The sequence below is a fragment of the Achroia grisella genome, unplaced genomic scaffold (genome assembly GCF_030625045.1).
Source record: "Achroia grisella isolate CSIRO2021 unplaced genomic scaffold, CSIRO_AGI_Agris_v1 utg5201, whole genome shotgun sequence".
Classification (NCBI taxonomy): domain Eukaryota; kingdom Metazoa; phylum Arthropoda; class Insecta; order Lepidoptera; family Pyralidae; genus Achroia; species Achroia grisella.
The window spans coordinates 478,062-496,871 of record NW_026712911.1 but is presented as its reverse complement, the minus strand read 5'-3'; the positions used below and the strand labels follow the sequence as shown (position 1 = coordinate 496,871).

Below are 18,810 nucleotides of genomic sequence, written 5' to 3'. Positions count from 1 at the left end.
TGATTAGTGAGTTTAATTTGAATTGGATAGTTCAACCATTTTGCAGTGCAAAAAATGTTATGTTGTAATAAATTTGTTTCTTACAAAACTGCCTTGCCCCCAAATGACAATAATGAGCACGAGAAAAGTTTACCTACCCACTTGTCAGGCTTTAACACTTTATTTATGCTTATTTGCGTACTATGTAGGTCTAATACCCCCCTACAACATTCCTGTCCTAGTAAAAAAGAGTCAATAGTTACTCCGCAAGTTTGGATTACGGAATAGCTTATAGTCATTACAGTATTCGATTAATAATAATCTTCTTAGCTCCATTACTCTTCATAACCATTCAGTTGGTGTTCAATATGGTAATCTGTAAGAGTGTAAGAGATGATCTGCACCTTTGTTTACCAGTTTTACATGTATTTTTATCCAATAAAATATCTAAATCGTAAATACTTTTTTGTAACATTTCATTAGTTGAATATACCTTAGGTTACCGATTGAATCGTATCAAAAAGTTTAATGTGCGTTTACTTGCGCGAACATGATTTGAACATTATTCCCGCATTCATTACTTAAATTCACTTTTCCGCATTTCAGTGGGTGGAGACCTCAAACCACAAAATGGACATTCTAAATTTTATGATTTGGGCCACATTTTTAAATTAATTTAAACTCTTTAATATATAGAAAGAAGGTATGTTGGTTCATAGATAGACGAACTGACCGAAATAAAGTTCCTACTGGGCTACGGAACCCTAAATTATAATTTTGTAAATATATTCATTCAGGGATGGCTTTTCAGTACAATTTAGATGCATAAGGTGTGCAATTATATCTGTGAATAAATTATTTTAAGGATTTCTTGTATTTTTATTTTTAAAACCTTTATAACGTAACTGGCGGGATATTTAGCTAAAATAACGGCTTAAAACTAAATCAAACTATAAAAAATTAAATTAAAAATACTAATAACCATACTTATAATCAGTATTGTTTATTCAACTGATTTGTTCACACAATATTCAAATTTGATCATTTGGAACATTCTAAACAAGTATTTAAATTTAAGTAGATATTTTAAATACATAAATATGTAATACAACAGTAGCTAAAATCATCAAATTGAGGCAGATATTTCCAAATTAACATAATTTCAAGGCAATCATAATGAGACTCGAACAATTTAAAAAAGTATGTAAGATATTACAAAAATTGTTTCCATAGAACCGTTAGATAACTGTACAGAACTAAATATTAATAACATTAAATTTACAGTAACAAGAATTGTAAAACTATATCAGTCTTCATTCAAACATTAACACATCCAATCTAGATCATGCAACTGTCATCTCAATTTGATATACATACAGATTTACAAATGGTGTTAGTCCTAATATTAATTCTGCCTGTACATTATACAAAATAATAATGACCATGAAACATATTCAGATATTTTGAGTTTAATATAATATTTTATATGCAAAATTAAAATTTTGTAATAGCCATTTTTATGTTGTTCTATCTATTTTCTTTATACGAACACTATGGAATACAGATACATAATTATGGAGCCATATATTACAATGTTGTTGCTATGTGGAGGCGTTTTTATAACTGTAAGCATTTTGCAGTTAGTGCTAATTTGCACTGTATTATTATTACGCGTTTTAAATATTCTTCAACGTAAACCATACATTTCCAACTAAGCTTACACATTTGTGAACACGTAATTGTAATTACGCGTAGTCCTGTGTCTTAATAGTTTGGTCTGGACTATGTTCATTGCAATATATGACTAGGCCTCCTGTAAATCCTGTAATTAATTACAGTACACGGTGGAGACATGGATAATTTGTAAGATAAATTCCTGTGCAAATTATGGACTGTCAATTAAAACAAGCACAATTAGCTTGTGTCATTCCAATATTATCTAGAGATCACATGTATATTTTACAAAAAAAACATCACAATTTCAAACATACAGTATTAAATTAATCACTTGCATAGATAATTGCAAATTGCAATACACAGCTCGATATCACTTTCAAGAGACTAGTGCAGCTTGCTGTCATACAAAATCACAATTTTTAGTTTATTTTATTTACCAATTGGTTCAGATCATGATCTCACAAATGCTAAATACAATTAAATGTTACCTAATTCGTAATTTCAACATAAAAATATCTAATTAAAACATGTCCTGAAAAATTAATAACGTATATGACCCAGTTTGCAAGTTTTTGGTGTCGTAGTTTATCACTAATTCTACTATTTTACACATGTTTAGAACAAAACACATGTCTAAAATCTATCTAAAACATATGAAGACATCTTCATAGTGCTACAATTGCGAGTAGCACCGTTATGTCATCAGGTTTTCCGCCTGAAAATAAAATAAACATAATTTAAAAACTCCAAATAATATGAGAAAAAATAGAAAGATAAAGAAATAGAATAAATGTTTTTTATCTGCATGCAATAAAATAGTCATAAATTAGTAAATAAACAAAAGCCAAAGTTGTTTACAACTTTTCCCACAATTATAGTAATTAACTACAAAATCGTTTGCTACAAAAAATACTTATCAGGACCCAAAATACATATTGGCGTCATATTTTTCTCAGTGTACACAATTTTTTATGAAAATGACCCAGATATGTTTTTGTACCTATCTTTAGTTTTATAGGTAATAATTATAAATACTCTTCCAATTCGTTTTTTTGTGATAGATAATAAATATGTAACATAACAATAACAACTGAACAAGCGATCGACAAGTAAGGAATAACAATAGGAGTTCCGGATGATAATAATAATAAACCTGGATAAATCACACAACTCCATACATGCCCAAGCTAAGCAAAACTTTTATATGGGTACTAAACAACTGATAGACATACTGTTTTTAAATACATATCTAATATACAAAGAAAACAGTTAGAACAATACATACAATTATACTCATATGTACAATATTTGTACCATATGAAAATTCGAGTTCGAAAGTTAGGCTGTATGCTAAACCACTACACAATCGCCGTCGTCTAATATATGCTTAAAATAACTAAAAAAAAATTACATTTATTTCCTGAGCAAATACTACGAAAATGTTTGTTTATCTGTTGCTGATGTAGGCTAGTAAATAATTTATTATGCAAAACTGCATCAGTCATTCCTAAAACATAAAAAATCTTAGATTGTAAATACCATTAATGCGAATAACGCTTGCGATTTTGCAAGAGAATATATTATGAAAGCTAACAGTCAAGATAAACAGCCTAAATGTTAGTACATACCCTAGTGAAATACACAGAGTAAACAATTCTAGTTTAATTATGATTATCGACAAATTTTAATTAAAATGGTCATTGCACTGACTGTATAATTTTCCAGAAAATGTTTTGTCATAAAACTTGCTAATATATCTTTAAAGAAATGCATGGTAATTATATTTAATACGCCGAATTTATAGCAAGAAAACAAGACAAAAGTATCGAGACAAAAAGAATATTATGTTTGTATACAGTCACTTCGTATACACAATAAGTCCTCGTGACTTATACTGGTACTATAACCATTCCCATAATCACCATAATGCCAAAAATAACTTTTATAATATTAGAACATATAACATTGTTTTATGAAGCTTACCAATAGCATCTATGCCATTCTGGCGCGCACTTTTAGCAAATGGTGACATGTAGCAACCATCGAAGGAAAGGTTGCGGGCCATCCACGCTATGGAATTGGCTACGGCTTGCAAACGCTGCGAGTCGCCGGCGACGCCTTGTGCGCGACGCATTTCAGCCAACAGCACAGGCTCGGGGACATTGTCGAACACGCCATCCGTCGCTACTAGTATTACATCGCCACATTCCACCGGAAATTCCAATGTCTCAGCTGACTCGGGCCTGTAGAATTTATTCTTCTATTATAATGCAAACAATTTTTACAAACGAAACTAATATTAATAAATTTCTTCATGCTGTCTGTTTGTATGGTCCTTTATTTAGTACATATATATTATATTCCTGATTTGAAATTGTTAGATTGACTGCTAGATAGAATCAAGCAGCTTAGAAAATTACGAGATCTTAAATTAATTTTATTTTGGAATTACTAGTAGAACTATGATAGATTTTGCAATATAAAAGATCTCTTTTTTCTATTTCTTTTATAATTTAAGAAACTGGTCTAAAACTACTTCAAATCAATAGTAGGTAACTATTAATAGTTTCTAAAACATAGACAATGACAACGCTGTGCTAGATGGACGTACTAACAAACAAAGGGGCAAAATACGGTAATGTTTCATCGTTTTGATTCGAAAATCAAAAGATATATTTTCGTGTGCCATTTCGAAGTTTCCATAGGTTTTTAGGCCAGGCGTAAGACGTAGACGTAAAGCGGGTTCATCAGACAATCGTAGTTTAAAAAATCTTGAAAGCAGGAAAATCGGTTAGGTTCGGTTAAGTATGGCTTGTCACTGGTGACATTTTTATTGGTTTACTATCAAGAGATTGTTATATTTATAATTTCTTTGTTTTATTATTGGTAAGAAGAAATTTCGTGACGTTTTTTCATTATTCTGAAAATATATAATAAAATGAAACCATTGGAGCACGTGAGATCTGGCACCTATCCAATGAGCTAAAATTTCTAATATTAGCACAGGCAGAAATACAACAGTTGTGATTGTGGAATGAGCACATGACTACTGGTCTCGAGGTAGTACGTATGTCTTGTGATTGTGGAAAACATGTAAGTACGTATGTAATGTATATACGTACATAGATATCTATAAACGTACCATACATGTTATGATCACCCGTTACATTATATTAGTAATACTGCACACATGCAAAGGTAATCTATCTATATTAAGCGCAATTCATTATGTAATTAGTGATCGGACATTTCTTCCCGCCAACTGTGAGTATCCCAGTTGACGGCAAGAAAATGTATAAGAAAGATATAGCATTTTATAATCATTCATATATATGCTAGTCTATAAGGTATTTATGATATGGGCCTAGTAGTCTGAAATAAATAGCTGTATATATAGCTATTTATTTCAGACTAATCTACTACTTAATCGACTAATTAATCAAATTGAAGTGTCTGTTTATAATTTTATAATAATTATAATTTCAAATAATAAAATGTTGTTTAATACGAAGATATACAGTAGATATTAAAGACATATATGCTGTATTACGAGTACGGAGGTAGGCTATCTTTAATCTTTAAACAAAGCAGATGAAATCGCGTGTAGTACCTCTAGAAGTTCGTATTATTCAAGTCGCGTATGAAATCTGTTATAAGGAGTAACTTGAGCTACTTGTATTTTAGGAAATAAATTTAATTTAAAAAAAAAAGTTTAATTCTACGCGGATAACAGTTAGTATAAACAGAAAATTCTCAGTGTAGGCGGTGTACAATCATACGATTGTCTTATCGTTTAGGATACGCTATCATGTTTACGCAAAAGATAATGAATAATTTAACACGAGTCTACCTTAAGAATTATTTTATATCATAACATCATTCAGTTATATTAGATATAAATATTTTTTTATATATTAGAAAATTAAAAACGTCACTTTAGGCGATAATTATATTTAATAATATCAGACACATATCTTATAATGAATTTAGACTATAATAATTTAATATTTGAACAACTAGAAAATTAAATATAATAAAAATGATGATGTAAATTATTAATTTTGTCACAGTTTTTTTGCAATGCTAGTGACGTTGTATAATTGAAAACCATACATTTAATAATGCGATAATTAATATAAAAGTGCCATTTCAATAACATAACATGAATATTATTTTGGTCTTTATAAATTTCTATATTTTTTATGACATGGACCTAAACATAATGCTATTCGGGAGGCGTGAATGAAGAAACGTTAATACTTGCATGTATTGGTGTATTATCAATATAACTAAAAAAGACCATACCATTATTTTTACAGATATTTAATATAAATGAAATTTTTTTTATTTTTTGTTGGCCAGAATTTATATTATAAAACATACACTAAAAAAATATAGAAACTATTTATAATTTTTGTAAATATGATTTTATATAACACAAATAAAATTAACCATACATTATAAATTTTCAGAATACGAGATAATGTTTTCATCGCCTCTGTTAATCATATAACTGGACGATGACCTGTCATTTGCCAACCTTCGCTGTACAGTTCTTTTTGAAACAATTCCAGATTCCTGTACTATCTGAAAAAATCCATTTTCTTTCTGTTTTGCAAGCAGATATCTCGAATTTTCCTATCGGAACGTGTTGTTGTGATACGTTTTCTGCCACATTTGAAATGTGATGATCTAAATTTATTTTTATTTTATTGACGGCAGATTTCGATATATTTTATCATCCTCAGAGTGAATTGTGTGTAGGAGAAGGGTTTTACATTTTTTTCTCGTTCAAATCTACTCGACCCATAGCCAAAGCTGATAATATAAAAATAAATTAAAATTGTTCTAAAATCCGCTCCAAAATCCTTTAATTTTAATTATAGTAAAATATTACTTACTCGCAGGTATTGATTATTTCACAAAACCACTAAAGAACTGTTTAAAAGAATAATTTACGTGTTTCACTTTTACACGTGTGAACGGTGTGTGTCTCTCCCGTCATTAAAATATATTAAAATAAACAAATCTCTCACAGAAATTCACTTTGAATTTGAGTTATAGAGACAAGGTGAACATAAAAACATATCAGAAAAAATTTTACCACTTAAAAACGTAGTCAAGACCTATCTTGAAGAACAAAAATTATAAAAAATGTGACTGTCCCTATTAATTTGGCAACCCACTGTAGATATAAATATTTTTTTATATATTAGAAAATACAAACAGTCAATAAGAAGGAGGCATATTATTGCTATTTTAACATAACTAAATTAAATATACTGTAAGATCATGTATTATTAATTTTGAACAGTTTTTCAATGCTGGTGACGTTGTATAATTAGAAAAATGAATAATAATGCGATAATTAATATAAAAGTGCCATTTCAATAACATAACATGAATATTATTTTTCTTTATAAATTTCTATATTTTTTACCTACCTACTATAATGCTACTGGGAGGCGTGAATGAAGAAACGTTAAGCATTAGTGGTGTATTATACAATTAACTAAAAAAATCCATACTATCTACTGGATATGTATATAAAGAAGTTTTTTTTATTTTTGTACGTTTATATTATAAACTACACTATAATTCAACTACTGCATCGATTTTAAAAATACTTACAACATTATAAATTAGAATAGGGATAATGTATCCCTAACATATAGCTATATTTGTTACAGGAAAAAAGGTATAAAAGAAATTGGCATAGAATATCTTTCATCGCATACGCTGTAGAAATGAAATGTGTGAAACAAAGCTGGAACAGGCCGCTAATATATTTTAATATCATGAATTGTCGTTAGTCGGAATACATTTGGTCCGTTACTACTAAACGACTGAATGAATTTGAATAAAATTAGACCTGAAGATAAATTGTATCACGGGGATAGGATATGCTAACTTTTATCTCAAAAAATAATATGGAGGTGGATGAAACTTACTGCAGACGTAGTTGCGGGTAACAGTTGGTATCTGATGGTTTTAGATAAATACAGAAATACATGTAACAGTGATAACTGATAGCATTACCCTTTAACCGCACCTATCTTTGATTAATATAATTGAGTAAATCATGTCAACATTTTTTATTACATGTTATTCGTTTATAATACAAATATTTCTGATATCTCTTACTTTGCATGGATTTTCACCGTAGTAGTTATATTATCTTAAATAATGTTTATATCATATAGTATAGTATCAAAGTACACATCAAAAGCGAAATGGTAATGCGCACTAGGCTTCCAAAAGTCTTTTAATACCTATCTATACAAATAAAAAAAAACTTTTTGTAATTACAAATTAACAGCGTTTCTATACGCTACTTACAACTAAAAATAAATTTAAAAAATTTGTCTGGTTGTACTTGCTAATTTCTGAAATCGCTGGACCTATTTTGATAGGCTTTTCACTAGCAAATACTTAATGTATTAAGGAGCAAAGTAATTACAACTGCTATTATTTTAAAATTTATTTATTGTAATAAAAAAATATGTTGAATTCCACCCGAACTAAGTCGTAGGTAACAGTTGGTACTTCTTACAATAATAATATTATAAACGCGAAAGTTTGTGAATATTGATAGATGTTTCTTATTCTTTCAAGCAAAAACTACTAAACTGATTTTAATGAAACTGTAGTATCTGTTTGTAATATTGAACGGTTACTTCAATGTTACAAACAGACACAAAATTTTTATTTATACATATATAGATGTATATATTAATATCCGTTCAGGCTTTTGGTCGTGAAAAGGCAACAAACAAACAGACAGACAGTTTTTACTACATGCATATGAATATAAATATGGTACACCAAAATAACATTTTTTACAACTTTTATCTGTCTGTCTGTTTGTTAAATTGGAATATTTTAGTATTCAATGATTTCCTACCCATTATTTTATCATCCACTCGTCATTACCAATTATGATGAGGCTTTAATATACAAACAATTTTTTTTTTAATGATTGATAATGGAATGGTGTACCCGCCTGCGCTAACGGTATACGCTGGCGGGGCACCAGTGGAGGGTGATAAGATGAGCATGAGGTCAGGTCAGTTAGCCCATCATAACAAATTCAACAATAATTTATCACGATGGTTTCCAGAGGGAACCGCGTGGAGGTCAACCTTACATGGTACATTGCTAGCAATGAGATCATCAGTCCACATTACTAACAATCCTCTTTCCCCCCCTATACAAACTATTTTGGATCATCACATGATCAGGCGACTGCTTTTAGCTTACCTTAAGCAGTTGAAAATAAAAAAATAAGAACTAGCTGAGTTGGCTCTAATCCAAAACAAAAAAAAATCTATTTATTTCGTGATGTTTAAAAATAAATAACTGTGTTGTTATTCGATGTTTCGTTTATTATATCATACTATTTTGGCTATTAGCTTTAGTAAGTTTCATTGTATTATATTCATTCTAATATTGCTAATGAGTTTCTCTATGTCTATTTATTACCTTTTCACAAGTAAAGATCCCAACGGATCGTAGGTAAAATCGTGAAGAGATATTGTATCATGAGAACTGACCTAAGATATCTATCATCACAAGAAAAGCAGACGAACGTCGCAGTTAACAGCTAGTATTGCATAAATTAAATTATAATATTCGTTTTGGAACTCTCTAATAATACGTCATTTGAGGTTTTCTAAATAATAACTTTATAAATTTGTGTTACTAGTCTGGATAGGTATCAACGTCTTATCTGTTTGTGCTATGAAGCATTAATGTGGGTGGTAATTGTTTCTGTTCGACGGGTTAAAGATTGTCAATACAATCGGTCCTATAATAAGGCAGCTCATTAGGGGTTATAATGAGTCTATAGATATATATTTTAAATTAAACAGTTACAAACACTATCGTTATAGAGGGATGTTAAATGGTTCTATTTCTTTCTATACTAATATTACAATGACGAAGAAAGTTTTGACTATAACGAAGACACTTAGGAAATATTTAACAGATTGAAAAATTATTTCACCTATAAAAAGCTACTATTAGCTATTATTAGCCAGAAGTATGGGCTATTTTATCATACTAGATCTCGTGCGGAACCAGAGTTTTTTAAAAACTGCAATATTCTACAGCCAATCTTCATCCTCAAAATGTGACGACTAGATAAAAAAAATGCTATAGGAAATTGACAAAATTGTCTTTCAGACATTTTAATTTATATATCGCACGAATATTATAATTATGTGTACAAGGATTCACATAAAATTTATAAATACTTATTATAATTAAACTTTTTTGGTAATTACATGATTTTTGTGATACTGCAAGAAAATACTGACTTATAAGTCAGACACAGGTGAAGGATAACTCAAAATACAAATCTATATCACACCATCTGATCAAGGTAACATGACCCGTAGTGGGACGATAATGGATTGTCATCAGTAATATTTTATTTAAAAGGCTCAACTGGAGATAGACAAAATAAAAAAATATTTATTTAATAACACTCACCTGTCACTTAGCACATTCCGGTCGTGTCCCGGGGGTGGTAAACTGAGTTGGTATGGCGTATTAAAGTAGTGTTGCTGCTCGTGGGAACGGTGTACGACGCGTCCGCCTCGCACCACCATGTATCCGCTGTCGCCTATGTTGGCCGCGCGCATCACGCTCTCGCTGCGGTCCAGGATCATCACACAGGCTGTGCTACTACCTGTAATAGTACACAATCAGTGAGATTGACATACCAAACCGTTGGTATTTTGTATTTTTACACATTTTATAAAAATGTATAGTTACAATTATTTAAAAAAACAACACGCAAGTTATTGATCGTCCTTCTTGTGAAGAGACAGCTTTCGGAATGAGTGGTAGATTAAAAAAATACGTATGACTATTCACGAGAGTTTAAATTTACATTTATTTGAATAAAGAATTCTCTATTCTAATTATTAATATTTCGCCATGCTTCGATTTAAAATCAAAATCAAGACCATTTTTGTCAGATATACATGTATTTATAATATTATTGTAAAGAACTACAAAGTTATTATCAGTAAAACTTTTAACTCATATGTATCAACTTTGGTTGTGTGTATAAGTTAGAAATGTCATCCCATTTTTACATCCCACATACCTCATCATTTCATCAATTCTATTTCAGGTGAAAAATTGGAGGTACTCACAACTGATAAAATGATGAACTTCCTTTTTAGATCAGAGAAAGATCAGACTTATCAGTTTATTTTTTTTAGAATAGAAGAATGATTCTACATTACATTATATACATACCTAATATAGGTTTCTTATGTTCCAATAATTCGTAATACGACTTAGCTAACAGATCGCTAGGTTCTGATAGTTTGAAATGGCCCATCTGAACGAGCCTTTCGCAGGTTTTCATGAGATACGAGGAGAATTCGCCCGGATCGATGCCATACGCACGCCAGCCTCCCACGCCGTCTGCGACCCCTGTCAAGAAGCAGAAATTGTAAACAAAAATAAAAATTAAGAAAATTATGTTATTTTGTAATAAATACCACCTTTTATTCTAAGATATTTGCAATCAGTCCTAAGACAATCAGTGAATCCATTGGTTAACTATCCATTCTAACAGATTTTAGTTATTGAAGAATATAGAATATATATAGAGGCAAATCAGCCTTCTTCAAAAATTCATTGTTTATTTCAAATTGAATGTTTTGATTTAGAATGCACAAATTCACAGTAATTTATAAAGCCACATAGAATGAAAAAAACTTCAGTAAGTTTTATTTACAATACAAACTTTTTACCACCATCATAATTAGTTGTAACAGGGATCTCTAGATTACTGTTCTTAGGTAGCAATAAAGTAGTACTAATCTTGAAATGATGAAGTAGGCTATTCTATTCTATTCTAAAAAATAAATAGCTTCTAAACATCAGTCTCTTTGACTAAGAAACTTCTAATATACAGCTACCCTGACACCCATTTGAACTTATGATGTAGTGCTCAATCTTTTGAACAAGTATAGAAAATATTACTATTCAAAAGTGGTTCAAATTCATTGTGTATGATAATAATAATATCTCAGGACAATTCACACAACATTATATAGTCCCAAGGTAAGCAGAGCTTGTGTTATGGGTACTAGATAAATACATTTTTTAGTAAAGGCACACAGACAACACACAGACAAACAATCATACTGATGAATATAAATGTCAGTATCATGCCATGAATCCAATCAGCAATAAAGTGGTGTGATAAACCACTAAGCCACTAAGACCCTCAAAAAATCTTTGAATGATTTTTTTTTCTATTCTATTTAATTTTAATTTTGTGAAGTGTTGTAATCAATTTTAATGTCACCTAGCAACCTAAATGTTGGACTCAAATAACAGTTTAAAGGTAAAATTGCTGGTGTCCATATATATATATATATTCACTTTTAAAGACTTATGCAAATTTTAGCTAAGAATATATCAGGTAAACTCACAAAACAATAAAAATACTGTATATCCATATATATTGTTATATGACTATAAAATATATTGGTCATCTTTAAAGAGGGATGACAACAATAAAAAATGACTAAATATTATAAGTTAGTTGATTCGAGTATGAATATAGTTTTTTATTGTTATTATAGAATATATGGGCGGATAACATAAAGATGTGGATCAACATAAAGATTACAAAATAGTCCGTATACTAAAACTACAATATATATTATATTTAATATATTTTTTATGTACCTACCAATAACATCCGCATTGTTACAATTGGTAGAAAACCATGCGTCGTCTCCGAATTGACCTTTGCGAGATCTTCCATTGCTAATGTCTTTAGGAAAACCACATACCACTGACACTAAATATGGATGTTTTTTATTCGAAACGTTTAATTCAGCAGCACTAGAGAAATTGGAAAGCCCATTTCTTATAGCACGTGATAGCACTCTACCTGTCCAGAATATAGACTGCATCATTCATTTAGTTGTTTTGTACTTTGATACCAGCCATTCACAATCTAAGAAACGACTTAATTGACACCATTTTTATTGAAATACACATAAAACACCAACAGTAATTGTATATTTTATACTTAATATATATCCAAGATTACAGATATTTTAAAATTGTAGGGGCATTTTAGATATTTCGTATTTGTCTGATTTGATAATTTGTTTGAGTCTCGTGATCGTGACTGACTATGTGCAATGCGCGAATACAATGAGACCATCACAAAAATGTTAAAATCACAAATAAACAGGAGTGCCAAAATAATAATATTATAGTAGACTAAAACCTAGTCATTTTCATCAAGCTGTCACTGTCACAAATTGACAACTACCGAATACTGTATCAAACGAATTAAAATACCGAATACTGTACCGAATACTGTACCGAATACTGTATGTATTCCGTAAATTCTAACTAAATACCACAATCATTGTGATATTTACTTAGAGCTTACTTTACTCTTCGGGTTAGCGAAAAATATCTCAGAATGAGTAAGGTGTTCGTGATCATTACCAAGGAAAATACAATAGAAATTGTATGACAGAATAAAGAGAACTATTATTTTAGAACTAGTCTTAAGTCAAAAAAAGAGTCTATTATTTACCACAATTTTGTTCCTTAATATTATATAACATTATGGTAACAAACCATTATTGACTATCTCACAATTCAGTCAAACAAAAGTTTCATCTCTATTCCAATTGACTACGTACTTTTTTTTTCTCTTCTTTTGTACTACATACTTTATGGCACTTCATGATATTGATCCATAAACAAAGTATACGGTCTAATTCTGACGTTTCAATTTTTTTGCAATCTATGGTTATGGAAGGCGTTGTAGAAGAAAGTTCGGCTTCATCCATCGTATTAATTTTCAATGACGGCCTTTGATTGATTTATATAAATCGAACAAGATATACCTTCCATTAAAATAGTACATTAGTGTTAGAGACAAACATCCACAATTTTTTTTAATAAGTGTGAGCAAAAGGCCTAAAACTGGTGTTCGATAAGTCACTTGGCAATATGCCTGCCGTGAGGGGCGATGGAATGCGAGGACTCGCAGTCTTCATATCTGATATAAGGAACTGCAAAAGTAAAGAAGCGGAAATAAAGAGAATCAATAAAGAATTGGCAAATATAAGAAGCAAGTTTAAGGGTGACAAAACTCTCGATGGGTATCAAAAGAAAAAATATGTCTGTAAACTTCTGTTTATCTTCTTACTGGGACATGACATTGATTTTGGACACATGGAGGCAGTTAATCTACTGTCTTCTAATAAATATTCTGAGAAACAGATTGGTTACCTTTTTATATCGGTCCTGGTCAACACCAACAGTGATCTGATTAAGCTCATTATTCAGAGCATTAAGAATGATTTACAGTCCCGTAACCCTATTCACGTCAACCTTGCTCTGCAATGTATTGCTAACATTGGTAGTAAAGATATGGCAGAAGCTTTTGGAACTGAGATACCGAAGCTTCTGGTCTCTGGTGACACTATGGATGTAGTTAAACAATCTGCTGCACTTTGCTTACTTCGCCTGTTTCGTAAATCACCTGAAATTATTCCTGGGGGTGAGTGGACTTCTAGAATAATACATCTTTTAAATGACCCACACATGGGTGTGGTAACTGCGGCCACCTCCCTTATAGATGCTCTTGTTAAAAAGAATCCAGAGGAGTATAAAGGATGTGTAACATTAGCTGTAGCCAGATTAAGTCGAATTGTGACTGCCAGCTATACCGATTTACAGGATTACACATACTACTTTGTACCAGCTCCTTGGTTATCTGTAAAATTATTAAGGCTACTCCAGAATTATACTCCTCCCTCAGAGGAGCCTGGTGTACGAGGACGTCTTTCTGAATGCTTGGAAACCATTTTCAATAAAGCGCAAGAACCACCCAAATCAAAGAAAGTTCAACACTCAAATGCCAAAAATGCAGTATTATTTGAAGCTATAAGCCTCATTATCCATAATGATAGTGAACCCAATTTGTTAGTGCGAGCCTGTAATCAACTGGGCCAATTCCTCAGCAATCGGGAAACCAACCTCAGATATTTGGCTCTTGAATCAATGTGCCATCTTGCAACATCTGAATTTTCACATGAAGCAGTTAAGAAACACCAAGAAGTTGTTATTCTCTCTATGAAAATGGAGAAAGATGTGTCAGTTCGACAACAAGCTGTGGATTTACTATATGCAATGTGTGATAAAACAAATGCTGAAGAAATTGTTCAGGAAATGTTGGCTTATTTGGAAACTGCAGATTATTCTATTAGGGAAGAAATGGTGCTGAAAGTTGCCATTTTAGCAGAGAAGTATGCTACTGATTTCACTTGGTATGTTGATGTTATTCTCAACTTGATAAGAATTGCAGGAGACTATGTTTCAGAGGAGGTCTGGTATAGAGTCATACAAATTGTTATAAATAGAGAAGAAGTACAAGGATATGCTGCAAAAACAGTTTTTGAAGCTTTACAGGCACCCACATGCCATGAAAACATGGTAAAAGTGGGTGGATACATACTTGGTGAATTTGGTAATTTGATTGCAGGAGATACTCGATCCTCACCCCAAGTTCAATTTGAGCTGCTTCATTCCAAATATCACTTATGTTCTGCTGCAACAAGGGCTCTCTTACTATCAACATATATAAAACTTGTGAATCTCTTCCCAGAAATTAAAAATCGTGTACAAGAAGTTTTTCGTGCTGACTCCAATCTTCGCTCAGCTGATGTTGAATTACAGCAGCGGGCATCAGAATATTTGCAACTGAGCATAGTAGCTAGTTCTGATGTTCTAGCAACAGTCCTTGAAGAAATGCCTGCATTTCCAGAAAGAGAATCATCAATACTTGCTGTATTAAAGAAGAAGAAGCCTGGACGTATACCTGATGATGTAAGAGAATCGAAAAGTCCACAACCATCTGGTGTCCCAACTGCTATTATTAATTCCACAAACAATACCAATAGTTCCAGTGCTGATTTGCTTGGCTTATCCACACCACCCGGAACTACATCTTCTGCTACAGGTAATGGACTGCTTGATGTCTTTGGGGATTTATACAATGCTCCTAAAACAAGTCCTAGCACAATACAGCAAAATAACATTAAAAAATTCTTATTCAAAAATAATGGAGTTCTTTTTGAAAATGATTTAATTCAGATAGGGGTTAAGAGTGAATTTAGACAGAACCTGGGAAGAATTGGCTTGTTCTATGGAAATAAGACACAGTTTGCAATTCAAAATGTCCGTCCTGAATTACATTGGACTGACTCACACAAACTTAATGTGCAAATGAAGCCTATGGAACCAATACTAGAAGCAGGTGCTCAAATTCAGCAAATGTTAACTGCAGAATGTATTGAAGATTTTCCAGATACACCAAGCATGTCCATTTCTTTCATGTTCAATAATGTACCACAAAAAATTACCATGAAACTTCCACTTACACTAAACAAATTCTTTGAACCAACAGAGATGAATGGTGAATCATTTTTTGCACGATGGAAAAATTTAGGTGGTGAACAGCAAAGAGCCCAAAAGATATTCAAAGCTCAAGGTGCAATTGATTTAACTGCTGCTCGTACTAAACTAGCTGGCTTTGGAATGCAGCTTTTGGATGGTATTGATCCAAATCCAGATAATTTTGTATGTGCTGGTATTGTACATACAAGAGTTCAGCAAGTGGGATGCCTCATGAGATTGGAACCGAATAAACAAGCTCAAATGTTTAGGCTGACGGTAAGATCTAGCAAAGAAACAGTTTCACAGGAAATCTGTAATCTGTTAGCTGATCAGTTCTAAATTATTTTGATATAAAGGACCATTTATATGAACAACATTGTTAAACAATGAAATTGATGTTATTTAATTAATATTTGCCTAGAGATTCACAATGTTTATTTGTAAAGTTGCCAAGTGCAGTTTTAGCTTATGAACAATGCAATACACTTGTGAATGTTGCACTGATACTCAGTAAGAAATATAAAATATACAATAGATTTTTTTTACTTCTTACTTTTGCTGCTAATGTAACTTACTTCATTTCCTCTAAGACAGCTAGCAAAAATTAACAACTTTGTAAATGTCTGTTGTTAATATTTATCAAATGTGTAAATTCGTTATGTATACTCCTTTTCTCAATTACTATCTATTTAGTAATTTTAATATTCAACTTCATTGTTGTTTAAATACTACTACATATATCTAAATTAGGAAATACATTTTTTTTATTTTTGTTATTATATAAATGTGTTACATACGTTATGTTGTGTACCAAACTTATATTTTATTTGTATATAGTTTCTGATTGAGATAAGCTCAATCCTGATTGCATAAGCTTACAACTTTTCAACAATTTACTTCATTAAAATGTGAATAATCTTTTGTTTCCATAACTTTAATTATATTATTAGTAGTGATTGATAAACATAAATATACCAAAAATAGGTGTAGTCTTTGGCATTTGTCATTATACATCAAAATTTATATCAATTGAAATCGCATCCTCCCTATAAATGTTATTTTAATACCGAATTTTATCATTTAAAACTGGTAGTCATTATTTTAAAATATGTGAGTTGTTAAATTGTAATTGGAACACTGTTCCTCTCATGCACATCAACTCAAATTTATTTATATGTAATGTATAAAGTACTCATGCATTATATTTGTGTACATATACACTATTGCTTATACAAATTAATTTTTATTTTGTTAATTTTAAGAGAATAATTATATCTATATATTTAAATTATTTAAACCAAATTCTTATCTAAATTGTGGAATTATACTATACAGTCGTAGTTATATCCCAGTAATAGCTACTTTTATTAGCTATATTTATTAACAGACATTCCTAACAAGTCTCAAACTTATTTTGCAATTGTGATAAATCTATATGTAGGTGCGTATTTATGTATATCACGATCTATATGCTATTCATAAATCGGTGATATACTTGTTTATTGATATAGTACGTAGAAACTATATATATTTTTATGTAGCTTTCACCACTAATGATGAGTGTTATCACGAGTGAGGTTACAAGTGTAGAGTAATTTTTATTTGTATGTCACCTTTGGTTCCTTTATTTGTACGCAATAGATATATTTTCTATAGGTGGTGCGTCAGCATCTGATCCATACATGTTTATTGTCTAATCTAGTAATAACTCGGATTCCGTTATTTCTATCCCTACATCTATGTTACTGTGTTTTCGGAATCTCAACAAAATGTTGTATTTATGTTCCACAAAATTATAGACTGTAGAATTAGACAAATTAGTATTATAAAAATCAAATGTTATGAAATCTGTAGACGTACTAAGACTTTCTTTGCATGATAGATTGTATAAGTGATGAGTAATAAAGTAATATATATCATTTCAAACATTTATTGCATTCTATATGTTAAGATGTGGTATAATAACCTTTATATGTATATTATGAATATGAATTTTAATAGTGTAATGCTTGGTATACTTATTGCATACGCATCGCATATTGTGGGGTTATCAATGTACAATATCGCATGTGAAATTCGAGTGTATGAAATATAGATATAGATGTTTGTTCTCGCGCTTCTAAATCATATAATTGTCGGAAATACATATTTATCCAATACTTAATTATTATTTTTTATTTAAATCTACCCTTCATTCCTTCATGCAATAATCTTCGGTTAAATCGTTAAACTGACATGGTACATGATAGCAATCGACCCATTTGTCACTAATAACATTTACTAACATCCTTACCTCTTAGTAAAAATATCGGTTAATTATGTTACAATAGTGTAACATAATTCTTAGTCATGAACATAACAATATTGAGTGTATTATAAGTAAAACTTTTTTTTATAATTGGAATGGCAAGCAAGGTCAACGTGATAGGTAAGACAGATGACTGTACACAGTCTACCTCTATTCCGTACCACAGGAATCATACGATAATGTAATGTACTGTTCTTGTGTACAGTGTGATGTCACATTAAGCGTATCCGTAAAGCAGGTTGATTGGTCTTCAGCGGTTCATAAATCCTTACTTTTGAGATCACTCTGCACTCGGAAGCTCAGTCCGGATATGCTATGAAGGCCATCTGCGGTCAACAGAATTAGAATACTTCGAAAAAAAACTAGCATACAAATGCTCCTGA

General features: G+C 31.0%; 2 protein-coding genes across 2 annotated transcripts; one reads left to right on the top strand and one right to left on the bottom strand.

Annotated features, from left to right (window-relative positions):
- Nucleotides 1–1,727: 1,727 nt before the first annotated feature.
- LOC131847316 (protein phosphatase PTC7 homolog) lies at nt 1,728–12,859 on the bottom strand. The gene is made up of 5 exons (XM_059196868.1): nt 12,380–12,859; nt 10,927–11,106; nt 10,150–10,348; nt 3,640–3,899; nt 1,728–2,371 (listed from the first exon to the last, which is right to left on the bottom strand). The coding sequence occupies exons 1-5, from the start codon at nt 12,606–12,608 to the stop codon at nt 2,322–2,324; spliced, it is 918 nt and encodes a 305-aa protein (XP_059052851.1). The 5' UTR covers nt 12,609–12,859; the 3' UTR covers nt 1,728–2,321.
- Nucleotides 12,860–13,440: 581 nt separating this feature from the next.
- On the top strand, nt 13,441–18,283 carry LOC131847329 (AP-2 complex subunit alpha). Its single transcript, XM_059196898.1, has one exon. It carries the CDS (start codon nt 13,669–13,671, stop codon nt 16,456–16,458), a length of 2,790 nt encoding a protein of 929 aa, XP_059052881.1. The 5' UTR covers nt 13,441–13,668; the 3' UTR covers nt 16,459–18,283.
- The last annotated feature ends 527 nt before the right edge of the window (nt 18,284–18,810 follow it).

Excerpts from the sequence above, each read along its gene's own strand:
- LOC131847316 (XM_059196868.1), bottom strand. The coding sequence starts at position 12,608 with ATGATGCAGTCTATATTCTGGACAGGTAGAGTGCTATCACGTGCTATA. Across the intron at positions 10,349-10,926 it reads ACATAAGAAACCTATATTAG|GTAGTAGCACAGCCTGTGTG; the intron begins GTATGTATATAA and ends GTACTATTACAG. Across the intron at positions 2,372-3,639 it reads GAATGGCATAGATGCTATTG|GCGGAAAACCTGATGACATA; the intron begins GTAAGCTTCATA and ends TTTTATTTTCAG.
- LOC131847329 (XM_059196898.1), top strand. The coding sequence starts at position 13,669 with ATGCCTGCCGTGAGGGGCGATGGAATGCGAGGACTCGCAGTCTTCATA.